Source organism: Ambystoma mexicanum, chromosome 8 (genome assembly GCF_040938575.1).
Source record: "Ambystoma mexicanum isolate Mex_15411 chromosome 8, UKY_AmexF1_1, whole genome shotgun sequence".
NCBI lineage: Eukaryota > Metazoa > Chordata > Amphibia > Caudata > Ambystomatidae > Ambystoma > Ambystoma mexicanum.
The window spans coordinates 84,017,360-84,043,004 of record NC_090929.1 but is presented as its reverse complement, the minus strand read 5'-3'; the positions used below and the strand labels follow the sequence as shown (position 1 = coordinate 84,043,004).

General features: G+C 47.6%; 1 protein-coding gene across 2 annotated transcripts in view; it reads right to left on the bottom strand.

Moving 5' to 3' along the window:
• The window catches only part of ADAMTS13 (ADAM metallopeptidase with thrombospondin type 1 motif 13), a 447,185-nt gene that overhangs the window by 240,198 nt on the left and 181,342 nt on the right, over positions 1–25,645 (bottom strand). For both annotated transcript variants that reach the window (XM_069609349.1, XM_069609350.1), the window contains exon 12: positions 1,667–1,818. In XM_069609349.1, the coding sequence (XP_069465450.1) occupies positions 1,667–1,818 (152 nt within the window). The remainder of the gene's footprint in view (positions 1–1,666; positions 1,819–25,645) is intronic.

The following is a 25,645-nucleotide window of genomic DNA, read 5'->3' as shown; positions in this document are numbered from 1 at the left end:
CTCTGCTATGTAGATTTCAGATTTTAAAAAGAAAAGGTAACATCACAGATGAGCAAACACTTCTGAGGGCCACACACAAGAGTGCCTTGTCTCGAGGAAAAAAGATAGAGGTTGGTTTGTGGGGGCGAACCATTCCCTGACCCCCACAAATAAATGCAAAACAGAAGTTGACCTACAAACCCCTTGGGTCACCCTCCCTCCCCTCCCACCCCGCCCCCGGATAAGGTCAAAGTTTAAAGGGTGAATGGAAATTACACTGTACTCCCCTGGGGTTGTCTGCCTCCGTTGGCCTATTGGTTAGTTCTAACTACATGCCTTACATCTCCCAGAAGTGATGGGGATGTCACTTTGCAGTGACTCTGCGAGATCCAGGAGTCTTTCCCCGCCCCTCACTCACAGCCTCTTCTCCAGTGACCCCTACAGGAATTAGAGTCTCTTTACTCTTGTGTGCTAGTTTCTGGTTGCCAAGTCCCCACTTTGCCATTGCTTTTCTCTCAACCCCAGCATTATAAGTGGCTAAAGTGGATGAAATGAGTGTGCAGTCTGAACCCTCTCTCACCCTGCTGAGAGAATGTATGTCTTTACCTCTTCTGCACTGACGTCGTCATACATTCACCTTGTCACAGTTACATCTTCATACTTTTATTTCTTCTGCATTCACTTTGTCAGACATTCACTTTGTCACAGTTACCTCTTCATACTTTTATTTCTTCTGCATTCACTTTGTCACAATAGCTCTTCTTACTTTTACTTCTTCTGCACTCACTTCGTCATACAGAAATAAATAAATAAAATACATACACTTTGTCACAGTTACCTCTACATACTTTTACTTTTGTCTCTCACTCCTTCTAAGATTCACTTCGTCATTACAAGGGGAGACCCCCTGTAATACCCCTTTTTTCACCCATTTTTGTCCCCCTAAACCTGCTTGACCGTAACCATAACCTAACAGCTAACCTTACCATGGCCACTGCCACCCTGACAATGTGAAGATGAAGTAAAGGTAAGAAGAAGCAAATGCATGAAGAAGAAAATGTCTGACGAAGTGAATGCAGAAGAAGTACGTGTAGACGAGTTGTTTTAGCCAAAGTAAAGGGGGGATACCTTCTGAGATTGATGCCAACTATTGGACAGTGTGTGGAATGCCTGTACAGTTATCTGGGACTTCAGGCAACATTGCGTTCAATCTGGCACTTTTCACAAGCATTCAATTCTCCCAAGTACCTTGTGGAAACCCTAAGACTTTCAGTAGCACACACAAGACAGTGGGCTTCATCACGAGTTGGGCGGTATCCCTTAAATGCAGCAGTAACGCTATTACAGCCACATTTAAGGCACCGCCCACACATGAGTTGGCAGCATTTACCCCCAGCTCTATAGAATGAGGGGTTAAATGCGCTTTTTAAAATGCTGATTTTAGGTGCAATACCATGCGGTAATACAGCCGGCGATAATTACTGCAAAAATTCCCCATTGGGTCCAATGGACCCAATGAGGAGTGATCAATGCCCATTACCACCCAACCCTTGATCTGGCACTAATAGCACTGGACGGGTGAGCGGTAACGCAAACACAGTTGGCCAGTATCCCAGTCAGGATACCGCCCAACTCGTGATGAAAGTAAGTGTGCGCAACCCAAGACTTTTCATTCGATTCTCCATACCTGGGGTTGTTACAGTGTCGTCTCCTTGTGATGACACCCCCTCCACAGCTGCGGGTGCAAGAGGTGATGGGGCTCCAGCGGGACCAGGCTCCGTGGACTGGGGCAACGGGTTTCAGCTCCTCGAGTGAGCTGCACCGCCCCTTGTGGCACCACTGAAATGTAGATAAGAAACACCCAGAGATGAAGATCTGGCACTTGAGAGCCCAGTGATTTCTGCAAAGGGGAATTTCTGGCCAAGATTCTCAAAACCTTTTTTTGGCCAAGGTGATGGGAAGCGGTAGAGCACCACATCACTTGCACCAAAAAAGGAGCATGTGCAGAGAAACCCCTCAAAGCTCACACCAGGGAAAATACAAGCCACTAGGGAAACAGGCCCAACACTCGTCTTCCAAGGAGACCAAGGTTTATTCTCATAAAAAAAGACAAGTATGTGCCAGCAAAGAACTCCCATGAAACGCCCTGACAAAAACAGCATAAGCAACAAGTTATAAAGGCACAGTGAGTCATAAGTGATGCAGATGACATAGGGTACAGATCCAGGTGGCTGGTTAGTGCGACCCTATACATATGGTGCATACTCCATAAGTGATGCCAGGGCATTGGTCCAAGCTCCTCTTGTCTGTCTTCTTGCATGTGGGGTTCTTCTTGGTACGTCATCAACCACAAAGTTCCGAATTGGCAATTACCAGCACAAAACATAGCATTCCGTATCTGTGGCCTAATGTGGACCTGGTACTGCAGATATGGGCGCAGAGGATACTTTGGAGGTCATGATGACTTGCAAACCGCAGCTTAATATCATACGCATCGACACCTTTACAAATCTTCCCACCTTGGTTTTAGGTTTGTTATTTTTTCCCCTTTGGCTCCTTGCAGCACAAATCACAGGGGTCAAGGATGCTGTGAACACGCCTTTCTGCTCTGGTCTTCCTGACCAATTGACGATCTAGCAGTTTTATGGTCGGTGGTCTGGGACTGGCTGATATACTAGAATGCTGGGGTCTTGGGACAGGGGAAGCTGGGCACTATAGCTTAGGGTTTCAACTGGTGAAGGTCGGAGGTTTGCGCCCTCCTTCTCGTGGGATAACTTTTCACAGCAGCTCCGGTCCCCTCATGGCCTTGCAGGGCGCATTCCTTCTGGGATATGAGTGCTAATGGTATGAGACAATGAGAGGTTTATGAATCTCTGCAGACTTGGTTATTTTAAGTGTAACAGCCGCAGTTTAAAGTGTGATTGACACACATTTGCGTTTCCATCCCCCCAAACAGGGATGGAAATACTTGTTTCCATGGGTTTCAAAGAAAAGGTGCCTTCTCTGTGAAATGAGCTCCAAGCCTTTGGCGGGTTAATTATTCCTTTGTGCTCAGTTGAGGCCTTGTGCTTGGACGATACCTGTTCTGTTTAGAGTGATACAGTGCCATTCTTGAGAGGTTGCACATCTTTCCCCGATTAACTTGTGTTTAAGATGGACCCTCACCAGGTCACCAATCCGAAATGACAGTGGTCATAAGATATTGTACATATCATATGTGGCAGCTGTTTTGCATGGTTCATCCACTGCTCTGTATTTTGCTATCCCTAAGTCTGGTAGAGTTTCAGGGCATCTGGAGTTGGCCCTTATATGCCAGAACCAGGTTGGTGTTCACAAGTCTGCCACTCATGGGGCAAAGGGTGTAACACCTGTGGTGGTGTTTATGATAACTGTCTGCCACCATGGTCGCTCGCATTACCACCATGTGGCAGGAGCTCCTTGAATGTGTATCCAGTGTTTGTAACTCTTTTATAAACCTGTTGACTCTTTCAAATTGGCCATTCAGTTTCGGATGATACAGTTAATGCCTGCATTGTTGTATGCCCATTTTTGTGAAAAAGAGGTTATCTCATGGGAGGTAAAATGGAACTCTGTTGTCAGAAAATAAGTACTTTGGGTAATCTTCATGCAAGTATATTTAAATCATCCTTTTTATCGTGTTAGCAGTAGACATCTTCTTTTTGAGTCACACCACAACCCACTTAGAAGTGTGTCTATCAGAACCACTGAAAAACCGAGGCTAGCTGGCATGTAGTATAAGGAGCTAATAAGTTAGATGCTCACTTCTTCCCCATATGATGGCAGTCCATTCATAGCTTGTTGTGCGAGGGGTGTACTCGGTCAATCTTTTGTCTCCTTCTTTACAGAACATACATGATGCAATGAAATTGTCAACTTTTTTTATCCATGCCCTTTTCCAATCCCATGTGTGTATCTCATCAGACCTAAGCGTTGGTCTGTGCCTGACTTGTCTGGGAATTATTACAAGCAGTGTTGAATTGTGTTGGTGTTGTTCATTTGCTTGGCCCTATATTATATTTAGGGTTTCCTGTTTTAGGGATTTCTTTTTTTCCTTCTTCCAGGGGTGTTTTTCCAGTGTTTTCAAAAATGTTCAGAATCTGTGTTTATCTGTGTTTTCCTGTGTGCCCTCTTCAAAAAAATCGCAGCTGTTTTTTCCAGTGTAAAAACACAACAATTATTTTATTGTTTCATTTTGTGCGTAAGTAAGGTAATACTTCTCATGACTGGCTGCAAGAATAACATATGCCCAGGTTTCAGAGGTTAACTTTAAAATGTGCGCTTTGCAGTGCTCGCCTTACAAGCTGCTTTTGCTGGAGCCCTTCCCACAGTCACTTCCCTTGGGGTATACAGAAGTGTTATCACCTTATTGCCTTTAACATCAGTTCCTTTGCATCAGCCACTAAGAAGGATTTATAGCCTTAGAGTAGGCATTTATTGTTTTAGCTCCCTGCTGGCTGGGAGTCTCATGATAATCGGTGGCAAAGGTCCCGCCTGCCCCCAAACAGTGGCTGTTAGAGACACTTATATCCGTCATTGCAGCTCACTGGGTAGAGGGTGGAGGGGAGCCAAAGAGTGGCACTAGCTCCCCCCAAAGAAGTACTTGACTGGATGGTTCCGGAACCAAGAGCATTATGGGAGCTTGAACTATGCATGCGCAACTCTGGCCTTGGGATACTCAGGGTTCCGATTGCTGATTTAAAGTTAGTGGTTTGAAAACTATGATTCACCAACGCCTCTCTGGAAGTGGTCCCAGCGCCAGCACTCCCTTGCCATAAAGACACAGAAAAAATAGAGACACGCGTGGTGCTAAACGGTAGAAAGCACACGTCAGTAGGCCTGTTACCTGTGGGCACGCTCCGTTTACAGAGGATCTGGAAGTTTAGAAAGTAACATTTATTTTAAATAACGACCCCCCTTTAGTAAGAGGACTTAAAGTACACTTTCCTTTCTACGTATGTGCTTTCATTGGCTATCAACAATGAGATAAACTGGGTAGAAGATAAGGAATGAAAATACCAACATATACCTCTAGTGACCTGCTACCACCCCGCCCCCTCCTCTAGACTCCGTCCCCACCCCGGCCCTTGATCCACATGTATATGTTTTCCATTTCCACCTCTGCCTGCCTGCTTAGTAAAACACCCAGGGTACATAATGAGACGGCCTCTGTAAGAAATGTGTACGTTTCAGAACTAAAAAGGAATAACACAGGAGGAGCTCAGCTTGGCATTCGAGGCTTGGTGTGTGTACCACAAACACACGTGCCTCTGACAGGGGAGCGTGGTGTTGCCAGGAGCTAGAAGGAACACATAGCAGATGTGTTTTCTTTTCTCTTTTGACAGGTTAGCGGAGCCATTTCATCGCTTCTCAAATAGCGAACAAGCTGAAAACTAGTGCGACAAGTGTGCACCTTTGCAGAGGAATGACTAAGCTATAGAAGTTAAAAACAGGTAGTTAAATAGAAGCTTTCAGACTTTCTGCCAAAACACCTACAAACGTCAAAAATGCACCAAAATCTTTTCAACTAGTTCTGAAGGTGGCCGTGAGAAGAACACAGCTAGCGCTCCAAGGGGTTACCCATTGTGGTGCCCCTGTAGCTTTAAGGGCACACGTGCGGCGGAGTGACGCAACTCTGCTGCGTGTGCGTAATAAACGGGGCGTTCCTGGGATCCCCAGTGCAACTGTTGAGCCCGGACAGTGAACACTGTGTCTGTTGTGTTCTGTGGGCTCACGGGGCCAGATAGGCATACCTGCAACCCACAACAGTGGCAACGAGGTCAGAGCGACGTGCGAACCCCCAGGGCTGAGGCGGTGAGATTTCTGGAGGAATTCTTGTGAAATCAATGCCACGGGGTTGGCGATCGCAACAGGGACGTCATTTCACCAAAATGCCAGGGGTAGCGGAAGTGACATCACACGACCCTTGACCCCTGATGACATCACAGGAAGTGATGTCATTTGACCACACCCCGAGGTGATATCGCGGGAGCGATGGAACACGAACCTTTCACCCATTGCCAAAACAGGAAGTGACATCACAGCATTGTACACTACGAAAAATATGGTTACAATATCACTATAATGTGATGTACATTTCATGCAAGAATGGATCGCCATATGTAGCGTTAAGGTCAGTGTGTATAGGCCCATATTACCAAATTACTGTGACTGCAAGCAGATGTCCATGACCAAATGATAACGATGTGTTATTATATAGAACTTACGCTTAAGCACTTTATATAGAAAAAATATACACCCAATATCACCCAACCTGTCTTGGTACTCATTTATCGACCTCAGAAGGATTAAAGGCTGAGTTGAGGCATTTAAGAACAGACTAAATCAGTGACTCACACCCTGAAGTGTGCCTGAAATAAACCTTTAATGAGTTTATCAATTATTGTACAGAATTCCCGAAAGACACATTGTTTGGTTTCCTATTCTTTCTTATTTAGGGTCAGTGCTGAAAGTGTTAGACTTGTGGCACCCCTGTTCTTATTTTTCTTATTTTTTTTTTAAAGGGCCTGAACATGAGAGCCAGCCACCTTGCGTTACAAAAAACGAAAAAAAAAAAAACGAATTTTTTTTTAAATTTTTTTTTTTAACAGAGGTCGCAAGGGAGACCACAGAGGTCGCAAGGCAGACCTCAGAGGTCGCAGTTGCGACCTCTGGCGACCCCCAAATGACGTCCCTGGATCGCAACGCGGACTGCCGTCATTTTGCCTCACACGTGGTTGAGAAGGTTGTGGCTCCCTTGAGGAGTGCTTGTGCGCCTCCCACGTGCATTTTTGGAACCCCCCACAGAAGGGGGATGATTTTCTACTGCTGCCAAGATCAATTGAAGGACTTTTCAGGACTTTTCTCTTCATTGCTGAGGTAAGGAGAGGGATGAGGCCTACATCCATTTCCATTTCTGGGAACTCTGATTGGGCGCTGAGGAGGAAGGGTTTTCCTTCCTTCATTTGGACACTGGGTGAAGTGTGGCTGCTTTAGCACGCTCGATTTTTCTGGGTGCGATCTGCATTAAGGAGGCCATTGTGAGTTGCGGCCCCGGAGTCCACGTGGGTGACTAGGAGGATGGTGCAGCAGCACAGGCGCTAGCAGGGCCTGTGGCCCCTGGCGGTGCACGTATGTTGCGACAGCAAGGGGCACTTGCACCAATGCCCGAATTTGATGTTTCTGGGGACCCATCAAGCCTTGGACCGAGGTGGAGACTCTGAATAGACCGTCTGGACATGCATTTCCATGCTACAGGTGAGACTGATGAGGACAGTAAGGTAGCCACGCTTCTGTACTCAGCAGGCCCGGCAGTGCACAAAATGTTTCAATCTCTACAACCAGCGGATGGGTCATATGCAGCAGCCAAGAACGCTTTGCGCAAACACTTCATGGCACTTGCCAACATGGACTATGAGCGCTTTGTCATGTGCAGCACCAAACAAAAGGATGATGAGTCTCTGGACACCTTTTATGGCAGTCTCCAGCAAATGTCTTTATTGTGTGCCTGGGACAACGCTCAGGGCCTGATCAGGACACTGCTCATTCAGAGCTGTTCATCTGGTAAGCTTCGCAGACAGGTGCTACGCGAACCTAGTCTCATGTTGCCCCACATACTGGAGGTGGGCCGGTCCCACAAGGTGTCTGAGGTTAGGGCATCAAAAATGGATGCAGCAATCTGGCTGTGGAAGACGGAGGTGGTGTGTGCCGTGGGCTGAGGTCAAGGAGGGAGAGGTGCCCGTCGACCGGGTAGTGGCCAGCGTGACAGAGGGGGCAGGACTCTGGAGTCATGCATCAAGTGCAGGTATGATCTCCCGCACCCGCGGAATGACCCATGCAAGGGAAGGCGTGTGGACACTGTGGCGCACTTGATCACTATGCCCATATGTGCAGGGCACTAGTGCTGTTGGTGGTACATAGAGGGCCAGTATGAGCAGGTTTCTTTTGACAGCAGTGCTCAACGTATCATTGGTGGACCAAGGAGAAGAAGGGCTAGCTCAGGAAACAGAGGAAGAGGATGATGAAGAAAATATGTTTTTCATCTCGAGCGTCAGTGCGCTGCCCGCCACCACCGGGAGGCAACCGCAGTGTTTGGTACAGGTCAATGAATCAACGGTGCCTGTGCTGGTGGACACGGGGGCTTCGGTGAACCTGATGGCAAAAGTACATCATGATGCCATGTCAGTGCCGCCCACACTGCATAAGCCGAGAGCGTGGATCTTCATGTTTGGTGGTGAGCAGCCCATTCCACTGGCGGGAGCATTTGTGGCGAAGGTCGAGCATGGAGGCACATCTATTAAGGCCTGCTTCTATGTGACGAGTGTGAGCAACCACACTCTCCTGAGCTGTGCAGCGGCGGAAGCTTTGGGCATTGTAAGCTTTGTGTATGCAGTGTATGTGGTGTATGTGGAGGACGTACAACGAATTCTCATGAAATACAGTTAGCTGTTTGAGGGGATAGGCTGCATGGCTGGCAAACCCATGAAGCTTCATATCGATTAATCCATACAACCAGTAGCCCTCAAGCACTGCAGAGTCCCATTCCACCTGCAAGACCTGGTGCATAAGGAATTGGAAAATCTGATATCATTGGCCATTATAGAGAAAATGGATGGACCTTCACCATGGGTGTCGCCCATATTCATTACATGGAAGACAAAACAGTCTGATTCGGTGACTATCTGTGTGTACATGAGGCTCCCAGATAAGGCCATAAAGCAAGAGAGACATACCTCACACCCACAATGGATGACACAGCGGAACTGCAGGGGGCCCAACTGCTTTTTGAAACTCGACCTCCATGCTGGCTATCATCAAGTTGTGGTGCACCCAGACTCGAGATATATCACCACTTTCACCACACACCGGGGCCTGTACCCTTACAAAATGCCTAAGCTTTGGTGTGTCATCAGCGGCGGAAAGTCTTCCAGATCATCATATGAGGGGCCCTGGCAGATCTGGATGGCTTTCTCAATATCAGCAATGATATTCTGGTGTTTGCCAAAATGGAGGCAGAACATATGGAATGGCTGGTGAAAACTCTGGAGCGGCTGCAGGCGTTAGGGCTGACTTTGCACAAGAAGTGCAAATTCCTGAAGAAAAAGATCGAATTCTTCGGGTTTGTCTTCAAGGAGGGGGGTGTGTCCCCCGACCCACGGAAGGTCAAGGACATTATGGAGGAAAGGCCTCCGGAGAATGTGACCGAAGTCCGAAGCTTTATGGGGATGGTCTCCTACTGTGGCCAGTGTGGAAATCTGGGTTCAGGTAGAATGACTCTGACATCATGGTATGGATGAGTGGCTTCTTTATTATGTTTCCAAGCATAACATCCAGTTTCTAGAGACATATTAATCAGATAGTAGATTCCAGTTCACATAGGCAAGCACCGGCATCCTCTCTCTCAGGCTTACATATTCAACTCCCCTCCAGAGAACACCAGTCATACACAAACATTCCATCCAGTAACATTCCAATGTCACTCATAACACTCACTCCAGATTCCACTAGGATGCAGGAGAAGACAGATCCTTACAGCCAGTCCATCCGGAAACTGGCCTCCTGGTTGGAGCCCCATGCGTAGCCACACTAGGAAAGACTCAACGTAGCAGTGGGGCCCACTAGAACAAGCAGCGTTCGAGGACGTAAAGGGGGCACTAACAAACTGTTTGGTCTAGGTGTGGGGCCCTTACCCAGATGGACGCACAAGGCAAGATAAGGCTGATTGCCTATGCAGGGCCCTGTCCGAGATGGAGCAGCGCTATTCACGGACAGATTGAGTGGGAGGCCCTGGCAGTCCTCTGGGGGTGTCGGCACTTCTACTCTACGTGCTTGGCCGGCCGGTGACTGTGGTGACAGACCACAAGCCTCTGCTCCCGATCATGGGTGGTTCGTCATCCACCCCCGGCCCACACTGAAAGGTGGATGCTTGCGCTCCTAGTGTATGGGGTCTCGCTGGTGTATCGCCCGGGTAATAACAATGCAGAAGATTATTTGTTGAGGCATCCAAGGTGTGGTGTGGATGAAAAGGCAGAAATCAGTGTGGAAGAGGCCGACGAGCATGTGCAGCTGCTCGCTGAATCGGTAAACCCGATCTCTGTGTCACTGCAGGAGCTCGAAAAGGCAGCGGCAGTGGATGAGTGCTTCCAGATACTAAAGGCAGCGCTTCAGCAGGGATCATGGAGGTCAGAGGTGGACACCCTGGCGCAAAGAACCCAAGAGTCGCGGGTGGTGTTAGAACAGTTGTGGATGTGAAGGATGAGCTTATGTTCGTGGAGCCAGGGCTCTTGCTCTGGGGGGGGCGCATAATGGTGACAATGTGCAAGATCCAAGAAGTCATCGAACTGGCGCACCAGGGTCAAAAAAGGGATGGCCAACACGAAAGCAAGGCTAAGCTAGAAGGTATGGTTCCCCGACCTCGAGTTTGTTTCGGCCTGCGTGGGGTGTCAGGCGGCTGCCCCGGTGCAGAGAGAGCCCCTCATTGAAGCCATGCCCGAGGAACAAGACCCTGGGAAAGTGTGCATGCAGACTTTGGGTCCACTGGCAGAGACACTCATTTCCTAGTGGTGGTGGACGAGTGGTCATGGTACCCCGAGGTTGAGTTCAATGAGTCAGTGTCTTTTGACAAGGTGGCAATTGTGCTAGAGATGATTTTTGCCAGGCAAGGGCTGTCTCAGACCCTGTGCTCCAATAATGGACCGCCGTTCCAAGGGGACAGTTTTGCGCAGCTGATGGGAGATTATGGCATCCACCACAGGAAGTTCATACCAGTCTGGTCCCGTGCAAATGGTGAGGGCGAGCAGTTCATGGGGACCCTTAACAAAGTGTTCTGTATCGCTCATGGACAAGGACAATGCCTACAGCGAGCGCTGTACCAATTTCTGAGGGAGTACAGGGCCACCCCTCATGCGTCAACTGAAGTGACACCAGCGGAAGCAATGGTTCGCCGATGCCCATTGGGGACCAATTCCAGAAGCGGGAAGGGGGAACCAGCGGCGATCGACGATGCTCAGGTGGAGCGAGAAAGAAGGACGAGGACGGAAGGGGAGATCATCAGAAGAGGACTCAGACCCCATCAACTTATCCAAGGCAATTAAGTTTTGGTCACAACACCCATCGGCACCAGGAAGCAGGCCAAGAAGCAGAAATTCTAAGCTTTGAAGCTTTTTTCTCCCTGCACACATTTCTGCACGAGCCGACTTGCGAGGGGTGCTCCAAGACTGGCCAGCTGGTCTCTAGTCAGAAGATGCGGGCACAGAGAACTGCGACCATGCCAATGCTGGAATACCAATGATTGAACCCGGGCATTTTTCACTGAATCTAGTTATTTAGCATTAGATTTGAGAATAAAGAATTGCTTTCTTAAACATGCAAGTACCAATTGCTGGACACTGATATGTATTGTGTGTGGCAATGTTGCCCTGTATCTGGTGACACTCCACACACAATGCAGAGCCTTGCTGACCCTGTTTCTGGCATGGCACCTAGATCTTGGTGGGCGTGGGGCCGCAGCGCCTGCCCAGAATTGCGGGTTCTGAGAGGAATTGTGCCATGAAGAGCCTTTAGTACAGACAAAATGTGCCAGGTGGGGTGCTTGGGAAGGCTTTAAGGACGTGCCTCATAAGAGGACCCTAGCAGAGAGATACTGCTGACACTGCTTCACGGATCTTCACTGCTACATACATTCACAGTGAGAATAGGGAGCTAAATGCAGATCGATGCCTGCTTTGACCGCAAAAATAGGGTGCCTTTTCTGCCATTGAAACAGGCCCGGCTCCAGGAATTTCCATCTGGGTGGGCCAGGGTTGTGACCAGGGGGGCCCACATTCCATTGGGTGTGGGTCTAAGAGAACCCTATTCAAGGTGCTGGCGTTGATCCAGATTTTGCAGATCTCCAAAAATGCATTTGCACGCCTCTATAAAAAAAAGTACATAGCAAAAGAGAAGCAAGGAAAATCGTGTTGCAACATCAATCTACCTGTCTTCCCTTCCCATCTGCTCTCCCCTTTCTGTTATATCTGATCCTTTTTCTCTTTTCACCATCCAGACACGTTCCTTCAGCTGCCCTAATCACTGTTCCCATTTACCTACCCTTTCACCTGTTCACACCAGCACCCAGCATGCATTTCCTGGCCTGGTTTAAGAGAATTCAGGGCGATGCCTCCTCCTCTTCCTCTGAGAGGGCTGAGCAGATGGATGATGTCTGCCCAACAAATACCTTCCTGAGCGCTGTGGCTACTCCCAGCGGACCCCAAAGGGGATGCTTGTGCTCCCTTCATCCTGTTGTGAAAGATAGACCCCCCACAATACTGAAGCAAGGAATAGGAGATTTTGTTTCCTACAAAATTACATTTTTTTCTAACTTCTTTTTATTTCATGAACAGAACATACCATGCCCAATCAATACAGGTAGTCTTGTTGATCTTAACAATATTTAGAGCACAACAACATATCCTCCAATAACATACACATGTATACAATTCTCCCTTCACCCACCCATTCCACAAATGCCCCCTCCTTTCCAACTGAACCCATACATTAGTCCCATTCTGAATGTCTCGCATCAATGGTTCATGTCCAATATTAAATTTGAAACACAAAATGTTATTTTGGTTGCATTTTCGCAGCACATTTTATTGATTTGAGAGTGCAAGGCTGTGCTAGGGTTGTGAGGGCTGCATCAGGAGGCAGACGGTGCTGGTTGAGGGTATTCCAGCCTCCTGGTATCGCTCCTGGTGGAGTATGGCATGAAGGAGCGGGTCTTGCTGCCCTGTCACGCCCCTATACATCATTGTCTGGTACATACTGTTTACATACTGGTTATAAAATGCAATTGTCCGAGATGACTCTTTGTTTGATGTGTTCACTGGTATTGAATGACACAATTTTGTTCAATAAATGAGGCCTGGATATTTTCAAAGTTAGATGTGTGTGTGTGTGTGTGTGTATGTATCCTAATGCCTGTGCTGGCCATCTATTAAATCATGAGTGAGGTTTTTTGGAAAAGCTTGTAATGCAAACTGAATCCCTTCTAGGGGCACCTACTTTTAACAGGCAAGGCATAGTGAAATTAAAAAAATATGCTAAGGATCACACACTTTGGTTGAGTGGTAAAGCCATAATTTCAGAATAGCCTGAAATATAGATATTTGACCAAACATCTGCAGAGCTCAAGTTGGTACAAATATGTGTTGAAGTTTGGCTTTCAATAACTAAAATAATACTAAATTGTATACAGTTTACTTAAAAAATGCACCAGTTACTTGATAAACCATCTTGACAATGTATTCATCATTGTAGAAACATGTTGATGAAAAGATTAAGGTGGGGCATTTTGTTTTGAATCCTGAACTGCATAGAGCAGAATTCTCCTGTTTGCACTTTTTTGCAAAAGGGGCCATTTATTAATTTTAATTGTTTCCACCAAGTACTGGAAAAGTAAAAATTAAAACAGGTGAAAATCGCTTTTGATCTTTACTTTACCACTACGTGTCTGGAAAAGTTTAAATTACCAGCACAATTAATGATTGTGGGAGTCATCCGCAATGGATTCCTTTTGACTCTGTCCGCTTTTACCACGTGTAAAAGTCGGCAGATCTCATAGGAATCCATTGGCTTTCAGCCAACTTAAAAATACATGCTGCTGGAATGCCAATAGGATTTGGCAGGGGGGCCTTGTTAAGTCTGATCTGCTCTCCAGCTTCGCTTGGCAAATCATACAAAATCCTGTAGCTCATACAAAGTGGAGCTAAATGCATTTAGCGCCACTTCTTCCACTCTGCTTGACCTGGAAAAGAATCCCTTAAGACTGTAGCTTTATTTTCCCCATCCTGAATTGAAGCCTACAAACTCCAGCATAACAATGAATGAGAATTTACAAAAAAACTCTTACAGACACAAAGTGAAATGAAATGCATGTCAAGGTTATTGTTTCACACAGCTTGTTCTGTATCCCCTTAATTACTAATCACACTTAAACAGCTTCTTAAAACCCTATATATTTTTTTAAGTGCCACAGCAATGATCACTGCCTTTTTACCTTTTCTCATTTCTAATTTATTTATTTATTGAATTTATTTCTAAAGCACAATGACAGTGGCCCGGGGGCATAAGAGCGCTGACATGACATACAATAAAAGGCATAAAGCTCAGCGAAGCCTAAGGAGAAACCTGAGAGAAACTAGTGGAGGTCAAGGGTCCATTTACTCAAAAGGCAAGGTTTTCAGGACACGTTTAACCCTGGGAAGACCGGCACACAGCCTCAAATCAGGCAATAGAATATTCCACAAGTGAGGAATTGTGGCTGGGAAGCATCCATTTTGCACCTGTACCAGTTTGGCCTTTGGGGTGAAAAGCAACCCTGTGTTATTGGATCTTAGATTACGGCTGTTAAATAGCCATTTCAACTGTGCTGCCATATAAAAAGGGCTTATTCCATACATGTAAGCCCCTGAAATGCAAAGGGTACGAAACTTGATTCTCTTTGTACTAGGGAGTCAATGTAATGCTCGGTTTGCTGCTGAGACATGATCTGTTTTGCGCATCCCCATATCGACCCTAACTGCATTGTTCTGGAGAGCTTGCAGACGATTGAGCTCTCCTTTACCTACCCCAAGTAGACTGCTGCCACAGAAGTCCAGGCGGCTCCCAATGATCGCCCTGGCTAGGGTGGAACAACTGCAGGCCTCAAGGAATTGTCTGAGTTGTGCCAAAAGTATAATGTAATATAAGGTTGAGTTTGACACTAGGCTGCTGATATGGGACCTCAATCGTGACTCCCAAGGTTTTTATAAAGTGGGGAGCAGACAGTCTGCGATTTGAAAGAATGAATAGGACTGATCAAGCTGGCGCCACTTGGGGCTAGTGCCCAGGATAGTAATCTCAGTTTTTAAGTTATTCAGGGCTAGGCCATTATACAGCATCCAGAGCTGGATTTGGTTGTATGTGGCATTAATGACCTCCGTGTCTTTGGAGTGGTCACCTGATAAAGTGAAAAGACACTGAGTATCAAAGCATATTTGGCATAGCACATCCTATTGTAGATAATCTGCCTCTGAGACTTGTTAAAAGATACAACCTCAATGGTAGGGCCTGTTCAGCCCTGATGTTTGCATGTGAGGGGTGATGGTAGAGCAGGGGAGGGGCATGGGCATGTGTCCCTTGTCTACATGTTAAATCCACCTCTGATTGTACTCTTTAGTAAATATTGAAATACTGATTTTTATTTATAAAAGATGTACACCTTATATACTTTGCCCTGGAACATTATAGAACACGCTCCTCTTTTTGGTTTATTTTGTGGGTGTTCATGTTTAATTTGTGGCACTGCCTAAACACCCAGCACCCAGGATTTACATCATACTTTGTAAACTCTGTAAAGTTACTCAACAGATTAAGGTTATGAAGTCAGTACTTATCAGTTTGAATCATGAAACATTCTGTCAGAGTAGACTAGGCTTCCAAACAAAGATACATTCTATTTAGGTCGGAGCCCCACTGGTAAGTATGCATGAGAAGATCTGAAACTTGTCAAAACTTGCCAACCTAGCCTAATAATTTTCAGGTAGGGCCTTGTTGGACCAGCTCAGTGCAGCTTGATTCCCAAGGCGTAGCCAGCAAGACACCCACATCTTGGCATATACACATTAACTTAGGGAGACAAACAGGAGGCAACATGCATCGGCAAAGCCAGCAGCTTGGGCTTTTGATTAGGCATGGATAGGTATTTGCCAGACAATTCCATAAGGGCACCACATAAGGGTACCACCTGGTCATTAGATGGGAACAGCTGGAAAATGGTGGCAGTAACTGGGCATATGATGGCATTGCCTGGCAAATGTTTAATACCTTTTAAGCAAGCCAAAACGGATGGAATGTGATTGCTTGTTTAAGACATGACTTCAGTGCAATCACAGAGGCATTGACAAATATATTGCTTATAAAATCAACTGGCTGAAGACACACATTAAGAGAATTTTATTACACCAGGAGCTTATTTACACAGATAATTAAGTAATTAAACACTCAAAAGAATGCTTAGATATAACACTGACAGGCCCTATACAGCAACATGTTTGGTGTTACTTTGTTATAGAGCTTTCTCATAGAGTTCTAGAAACGTTAGGTTTTTCTGGTATTAACACAGCCATGGCTAGTCATTAGGTGGGTAAAAGAACAGACACACCCATAGGATGTGTGTTCTTCTCACATTTTATCGCCATCCTAGCTGTGTTTCACTGCATGCGTTCTGGTTGTACCTAATAGGTTAAAAGTCTATGAATCAATTAAAACCACCGTCATTGCTCTGGCCAGCCTTGAATACTATTGTTTGCATATCAGCCTTGGCCCTGTCACTAATATCAGAAGCCGGTCCCAAACTAGACCACAGGGCCTAAAAATCCATGTGGTTACTTGTGTTCCAGTGAAGATGGAAATTGAGACTGACCTGCACCTTTTGGTGGCAGCACCAAAAGTCATTTGCTAATGGCTTGTCCCCTTCTCTAATGGTACAGACATACTGCAAAATGATGTCATGGAATGTTGCGCAGAGCAACGGTAGTGGTAATGTTTAATTCAAAGCCCTGCATGTATCACTTTTTGATTTTACTACACTCTCCCCTCCAGAATTACATTTTTGTTACAACCAAACTTATTTTTTCACTTATACTCAAGTAGTTAATGCAGCAGAATATATACTTTGAATGTAATTTGTAAGGACCCCAAGTCAGGTGATGCACCTTGCGCAGAAATCTGTGTTCAAGCATCTTACCTGTCATTTATATAACTTGATACAGTTAACCATTTTATTAAGCATGATGTGAAAAACCATTATATTCTCACAAAAAATAAACACAATTTAAAATACAGAAACCAACATTGTGATTGTAGGTTTGAGAACATAGTTGTAGGCAGCCTGCTTGAATATGTGTGCTACCTCACTTAGAGGTGTGTGTGGCTCTCCATCTCTCTGGTTATTTGTACTTTCATGGCTGTGGGGCATAAATCATTGTCTAGGGCAATACAACAAATCCTGCAGTTCAGCCTCTCAGAATGTCTTTGAGGTTCCTGATTAATGTTTAGAGTGCCGGCCATCCCCCCACTCCCTTGGTTACTCGTGGTGTATCACACCACTGACATGGCCTCCTTTCTAGGGGGGCCAGGGGCTGGATCTGGGGGGGCCTGGCCCCCCCCGGCACCCCTGCTGGAGCGGGGTCTGCTTTGAAAAGTAAGTTCTGGCCCCTCAAAGTAGTAGTACCAGTGCTCTCAAACATAAAAAGCAACTAACTACTGTTGCACACCTCACCAGCTCTGCCACACCTGACCCCACCATCTGCTGTATTCGGCCTCCAGGCACCTGGAGCAGACAGAGACACTTTTCCCCGCAATGGCTACATTGGTCCATATTCATGCCCGCACTCCGCCATACAGTAGCAACGGGCACCTCATGCATTGCTGCCCCACCAGTTCTTTGCAGCCACTTCCTTAAACCCCATCACCATTGGAAGTTGGAGGTCAGGTCAGAGGCAAGCACTGCTGTGCTGTGAAACGTGTCAGTGGGATAGTTGATGTGAGACGACTCCACTGTGTGTCACACTTCGGTTATCTCTGGAAAGAATCCGATTCAGAGGAGTCGGCAAGGTAGCTCAGGAGCAAAGCTCTTGTCTTGAAGGCAAGACTCTGGTTTGAGTCCCGCTCCGAGTCCCCTGAGGAATATAACTGCAATCACCCGATATACCTGATTTTTTCGGTATTTCTCGGAAACCGGAAACGCTAATTATATTTCTGATTACATGCAGCATAATAAATAGTGACTGGTTTCATGAACAACTGTTTAGTTCCTTGACACATGACAGTAAATGGAACAAAAACGAAAGTAGTTTTTCTGGTGGCCAGCCAAAGGATCGAAAAAAAAGGATCAAATACCCTTTTTTTCTAAACCACTGAGTCGTTCTTCATAAGATTCTGATAGGGTTCCGCTATGAAAAAAAAACATGAACAAACCTGGACTAATACTCGGTTGGGCCAATTAAAGAGCACAATTGATCATTGGTCTTCGGATCACACACGTTTCTGATTGCTTCAACTAGCGCCATTTTGGGAAGAATACCTTTGGAAGACATTTCATAATCCCGATATCTTGATATTCAAACTTCTCTGCAAATAATTTCCATTTGTCGCCTCTGAGGGTTATCCTGCTGGACTTCTTTTTTTTTGTTTGAAGGACTAAATCAAGACATACATTATGGGCCTATTGAAAAGTACTATAAACTAGAATGTTGTCTTGGAAGAAGATTATGTTCCGAACGCCTACTAATACGTGTATGATGAGCAGCTGAAAAACGGACGCGGCAGCGATGGGTCTAATCGTGATCCACGTGTGCTGAGAAACAGCATCTGGCATAACAATAGCTGTTAGAGCTTTGGAGTTGGATGAAGACGTATTTGATGATACGTGATGTTCCAATGATCCAATATGGTGAAATACGTTGCGTCCTGGAAGTCGCAGACCTACTTCTATTTAGAAGTGGAAAGCTGTCTATCACAACACTGTAGAGGCTGTATGGGTCCACGACGAGGCGGCGATCCTTATCAACAGGTTTACAAATGTACACTATGGGCTAATTTTATTGAGAAGAAGTAGAAGTGACTATGATGCAGGTAGTGGACCAGACTGAGGAGAAGTATTGACTGTTTATTGACCCCTTCCCTGGACACATGGAAGGAAAGGGAAATTTGGGGAGGAATTTGACATTCCAAAGATGAGCATTTATTGGTTGTGGTTGTAATGTGAGAGGAATCCACTTTAAATTAACATGTTGGCTCTACAGCTATATCCATCCCAAAGATGCCGCAACACTTTGTGTTGATTAAAAATACGTTTGAGTATGATCTCGAATACAGTCCAGTGTGTCACTTATTATTGTATGGATGGACCCATCACTTGTGGGTTTCTCTCCCCCTGTAGATTTCCTGAGAAAGTACAACATGGCCACCTTTCAGGCAGACCTGAATCTCATAAAACCGGCACATATAGATTGAGTGGAAAACAGAGTTCAATCTGATGCCAAATTTTAATTTTATATAGATGATCTTGGAAAATGCAGATATAAATGATTGTTTTATTGAATTTGTGTACGTTAATACAAAATAAATTTTGATTTACATCCACTTCATGCTAGTTTGAAACACATTGTGAGGCGTGGTAGATTGATAACGATTGAGTCAAGTCGCTTTTGAGATAGTGACGTTGCTAGGTAACTGTTCAATCTTCAGGTACAATGATTTTTGATGTTTTGCTTCCGATCCTGCATTAATTCGCTGTCCAAGTCGAGGCAATAACTTGGCTAGAGTCATCACCACTTCTATCGCAGGAGGCTTTGCCCATTGCTGAGAATAAGCAATTGCATTTTTACTGTTCCACGCCATTGTGATGCCCAGACTGCAGTACTGCATGCCTCTATCCCTGGGCATTTGCAAAAAAGACAGTGGGCCTCATTACGACCCTGGCGGAAATGGAAAAATGATGGCGGAAATGCAATACCGCCATCGAACACCGCTCGTTGCGATTATGACCCGTCACCGTAAAGTACGATGCCATTAGCGACACCGCAGTGAACGGCAACGCTAACTGCACCAAGTACGCGCACGCGCGCCTTGCAAAACCGGAATCACCGCCATGGCGCAACGGTACGCGAATTCTGTCCCTAGCGGACATGTACTGAACGCCATCAAGCACGTCGTAAAGTACCATTCCGCCATGGCGAGAAATACGGCATCGTGAACCAACCGTAAATGGCCCACTGAGTGCCTGTACTCCACTCCCTGGCCACATTGCACAACTCCTGGCAGGCGCAATGTACTCACACTATGCAACCAGTGAAATCTACAATTCACCCATGCATGCCAACGTAGAAATGCATGCAGGGGCTCAAAGCGCCCCGTGAGTGGGCATCCATGTACGGCATGTCACCATAGCCGTACTGATGCAGCACAGGCATGTGAAGGTACAATACATCAAAATGAAAATCAAGAACACATGACACAAAACAACAGTAGTCCCCCATCGCTTGCCACCAGCGCAAGGCAACATCCAAAACAGCATCCTGAGGGGGATTGCACCAGCCCTGTACTCTTGCCAGTAAACAAACCAACCATCAGCAGAAGCATGTACCACACAAGTTGGCAGAGTGACTGAGCAGCCAGGCTCATCCCAAGAGGGGCCGATGGGAGCTGCAGGGCACAGATGGCATGAATACAGAAGCTATTCCAATGGACATGACCCCAGTCCCCCTCCAACAAACGCACGCAAACACAGTCACCTGTGACCAGCCACATTCTGAACATCCCATCATTCCACCAATCGACCTGGCTGACAGGCACCAGTCGGCCAAAAGCCAATCCCCCGCCCCTGAACAGCACATCATGTAAACAGTCACAATGGCAGCCCCTATCCGTGACCATACTGTGCTACGTAGGCAAACGCGGCCAGTACTGTACCACACAACTCAACTCAGAAGGCGGAACACAATGCAGATCATCTCGCAATACATACCGCCACAAATCGAAAATCGCCACATCACCTGCAAAGAATAACGCAACACGACAAATATCGGAATACAATTTAAATGCACATCCAAATGACAAAGGCCCCACAGCAATTTGCAAAATAACACCAAAACATCCATCATCACCGAGGGCTGCATCTGCAATAATTGACCAGCTTCCACTTGTGTGACGCCCTGTACCATCATGGCACACAGGGCCTACATCAACGTTCCAAAAGGCAACATGGAAGCGGCAAGAACCGCAGGTCCGTCCCATGAGGCAGGCACTAGTCGAGCTGAAAGGCCGAAATGTTGCACCTAGCCACCAGTACAGCGTAAGGGCATGTGGCCCATTGGCGATCGTCCCATAAGATCGAAATGGTGCTCCACTGATTCACCCGAAGCTGCAGGTGTCGAGAGTAAAACCCATCTGGAGGAGTGGCGTAGAGATGGCATCTGCAATAGGGCAGGAGATACCTGTCACCCAAATGAAACACAAATTAACCGATTGCATTACGGGACTCATGATGCATTACAATCTTCATTCAACACACCAAATCCACACCCATATGCATGCTAGCCCACTCCAAAGGAATATACAGACCCCTAAATCAGTATCGATTCATAACGAAATCAATCGAGGTAAATACACCATTGGCAACGTCGGTTACTGTGCATGCGTCCGTCAAGATAGAACCCATGACATGGGATTAGTAACGTGCCTAGACACAAGTGTATGAAGGCGCGTCGAGACAGGGAGGATCCGACAAGGGCAGATAGACGTAAGTCCCACTATGGCAGCCTTGCATCACATAGCGCAGGGGAAGGGGAGTGATTCAAAAAACCCATGTACATGGCAGACCCTAAACGGAATCATCTGTCCATGCATCCATTCATCATTCCCTCATCCCGCAATGAAAACGCATGAATATTCACTCACATAATATGTGAAACTTCCATCGCGTCTGTGCGTAATGCAGTCTGCAAAAACCACTGTGCTCCTGGCCGGATCTGTAGTGTTGTGAAGCAAGATGGATTTGGGAACGTCCTGCCTTATCGTCCACTACGCTATTGCGCATCCCATTCAATTCATATCATTCATTGCTTGCTCGTTATGGGCCATGTCCCAAGGACATTCTACAATAGAACGTTACATTTCCAGCCAGACCTGTGGGCGTATCCTCGCCGCTACTTCAAAACCAAAAATGCTGGCCTTCGAATTCCTCACTTGCAACATTACGTCGAAAAGGCTTCTGTGAACGCTTGCATTCACAATTACATCAATGTAGTGCGGCTGTGTGTCATAATGCTAACTGGCTGCAATCACAAATGGGACGCCACGCCCGTCGGTGAAGTACGTTACTGTGCTGCATGAGGGTCGGCCATCGATCGAGCCCTACATACCACTGACTCTTCACAGGTATGTAAGCGGCTGCAATCATAGCATGTGTAACAATGGGAGCATAGCATGAAAATCAGTCAAAGTACATCACACTGCCATCGGGATTTGATACATGATTCCAATCCCAAGATGCCATGCGGCCAAATGCAGCCTTACGTGCGGGACGTGCTCGGCCAGAAGGGATTGCATCTGCCACAGATTCATTCAATCAGCACAGGTGGAGGCCATACAGGCCGACAGCACATATATAGCAGACCCAAACCCCTCCCACAACCACTCCCACTCCAAAATGCTACCGGCAGGACTAGCGATGTTGGGCCTGGGGGACCAGATAGCACTGCAAGTGCTACAACTACAAGAAGACGACGAACAACAACAGGTACAACAACCGGGCGCACAGGGGAGACGGAGGAGAAGGAGGAGGAGGAGGGCAAGGCAGGGTCAGCAAGGCCCACAAGCACTGCCACTACCACCACGCAGGCGGCCCGCAATCCCACGCCTCCGAGCCGATCCGTTCAACCTCACTGCTGAGCAGATCCACACCCTCTACCGTTTGGACCGGGACACCATAATCGCCATTGTGGACATGACACATGCTGACCTCGTGAGCATGATAGATAGCCCAACCGCCATCCCACCCCTACTGAAGGTGGTGTCTGCACTCCACTTCCTGGCCACAGGCACCTACCAGCACACAGTGGGACAGTTGCATGGCATTTCACAGCCACTGTTCTCACGGACACTCTTCCAAGTGCACGATGCCCTCCTGAAGCACGCCGACGACCACATCACACTACCACGCACGTACCAGGAGATTACCAACGCAAAAGTGGGATTCCATGCACTTGGCGGCATCCCGGGTTGCATTGGTGCCATCGACTGCACCCATGTTGAATTGGTTGTCCCACATGCCATGGAGGTCCAGTACCGCAACCGGAAACAATTTCATTCAATCAATGTGCAAATGGTGTGTGACTCCAACAAGATCTTTACGCATTGTTGTGCCAGATTTCCAGGATCTACCCATGATTCTATGGTCCTGAGGAACACAAGAATACCACGCTACATGGAGCGACACGCAGGGCACAGATCCTGGCTACTCGGTGAGTCTCATTCCATGCATGACATCGTGGCCCATTTGATGCGTCAATGACCTTGCAGGAGGGGGGGGGGGCTACTTAGCACTATCATTCCACTGACACCCTTTATTCGTCTCATACAGGTGATGCCGGGTATCCACTGAAGAGATGGCTCCTTACACCAATCCGGAACCCACAGAACGAGCATGAGGAGGACTACAACCATGCCCACTCACGTACCCGTGTGGTCATTGAACAGGCATTCGGCCTACTGAAGGCTCGTTTCCGCAGCCTCAGCAGGTCTGGCGGGGCACTCATGTACAGCCATGAGAAGGTTTCTAAGATGGTCATGGCATGTGTCATGCTGCACAACATGTGCATACGTAGGAATGTGCCCATGCCCCCTGACGCTGTACTGCATGCACCTGAAGATGATGATGATGATGAGGGTGGGGATGTGGAGGCACCTCAAGGAGTCCATGAGGCACAGGATGCACGTGCAATCCGACAGAGCATCATAGATGCATGCTTCTAGCAACCACGCATGGTGCCTATTACACGGAAAGGGGAACTGTGGCACTGTGTGTGTGTAGTACAGGCACATTGTGGACTGTACGCCTATGAAGGCCTCGTACGCAAATATCAATGTCCACACATGTCATTGGATGATAATGAGGTGCTGTATTGTTAATGTGATTTGATTTATACACCCTATGGACCCGCCACCCAGTGAAGCCCAACACACCCCCTCCACCCTACTACCTCCCCCCCCAACACCAGTGTCCAAATATGCATGCTGTCCGTGGGTAGACGCTATTGCAAGCCCCCTCTACGGGTATCAGGGGCACCCCTGCCCGTGGAGCGCAGGTTCCTGCCAGATCTGCGTTGGGGGCTGCCCTGGACGGAACTTGCCACGGATGATGTCTCTGCCTGCTCGCGTCCATGCATGTCTCTGAGGGTTTGTGAGAGCTCCGAGAGCACACGGCGCACAGCAGCAAGTTCAGCACAAACGTCTTTGGACGTCGCATGCAGTTCCCCCCTCAGGCTCTCGGTGCTTTTCTCCATTTGTGCTCTCAGGCTCTCGGTGCTTTTCTCCATTTGTGCTCTCAGGCTCTCGGTGCTTCTCTCCATTTCTCCCCTGAGGCTCTCACTACTTTTCTCTATTTGTGCCCTGAGTGTCTCGGTGGATGTTTCCATGGCTGCCCTGGAACCCCCGCATTCATTTGCATGGTCCTTGAGTAGCGTGGACACTTCCTGCTGTTGCTCGATCAGCAGGTCGAGGGACTGTTGCCTCTGCTGGGCCATGGACATTTGCGGTGGTGTGACAGGGGGGCTGCTCAACACATGTTGCCTTGGCACAGGACTTGTGGGGGTTGGCCAGTCGTCGTCTTCAGGGTGCCCCTGCGTGGTTTCGTCATGGTGTAGGGGATGGAACATGCAGGGGGATTGGGAAAGGTCATGGATGGTACCTACGTCGCCAGCACTGTTTTCCGTGTCGGAGCATGCTGGCATGACAGCTGTGTCACCTATGGTGCTGCTACCACCAGAGGCAGTGCCATCAGATACGTTCTTTGGGGGGACCTGTGGTGCTGGGGTTGTGGACTTGCTGGCTGCTGGGGTGCCTGTTGCAGTCCCCTCCAGTGTGCTGCCACTTGATTCCTGCTGCTGCCGTGTCTTGATCCTTGCACCTGAGGTGGAGGCTCTTGGGACGTTGGTCCTGGCCCTCTTTGCAGGCGTGCTGGTAGGGGTGTCCTGCAGCTCGTCGTTGGTATCGGACCCTGTGGTGGAGTAAAGAGGGGCGAGCGTTAGTTATGGGTCTGTCGGATTTGGAATGGCAACGTATCAAATGCATTGGGGTGGTACATGAGGCTGATTTGGGACTGGGCCTTGGAGGTGGTCTCATTTTCGTGTGGATTGAGGATGCATTCATTTGGCTGCCTGCAGTTAGGGGGTGCATGCTGCACATGTAGGGGTTGTTTATGGCATCTTGATTGATTTGTTTATTCATTCTGACTTTTAGAGGGCGCTGTCAGGGCAAAGTATGTATTGCACTATGGGGTCACATGGTACTGCACATGTTCGTGTTTTGTGGATTTCGCATTGTTTCTCTTGGCCAACCTACCTGATTCTCCGGATGTCGGCACTCCTTTCTCCATCCCTCCGACTCCCTCTATGCTCTCCATTCCTATGGTGGAGGCGCAGATATCCTCCCAGGGGGTCAACTTGATGGGCGACTCTGAACCCCCCCCGGTAGCTGTGGCGATGTTCCTGTTCGCAGAAAGTATGCTGCGTACGCGGATCCGCAGGTCGTCCCACCGCTTGCGACATTGCTGTGGCGTGCGGGGTGTTGTCCCCACCGCACTTACGCGCTGTGCCACCAGGGCCCATATGGCCTTCTTGTTGGCAAGGGCCGTCCTGGTCATTTGACTGGAGAAGACGACGGCGGCATTTTCCTGGAGGGTCTCGGTGAGCACGGTCAGTTCCTCTCGGGAGAAGTGTACCTGCCGCTTGCGATCACACGCTTTCTTGGCTACCTTTCCCATATTTATTTTTTTAACTGGGGTTGCTAACGGGTTGGGATGTGTGTCAGGGTCGGATTTTTAATGGTTGTGTTGGGATTCGGATTT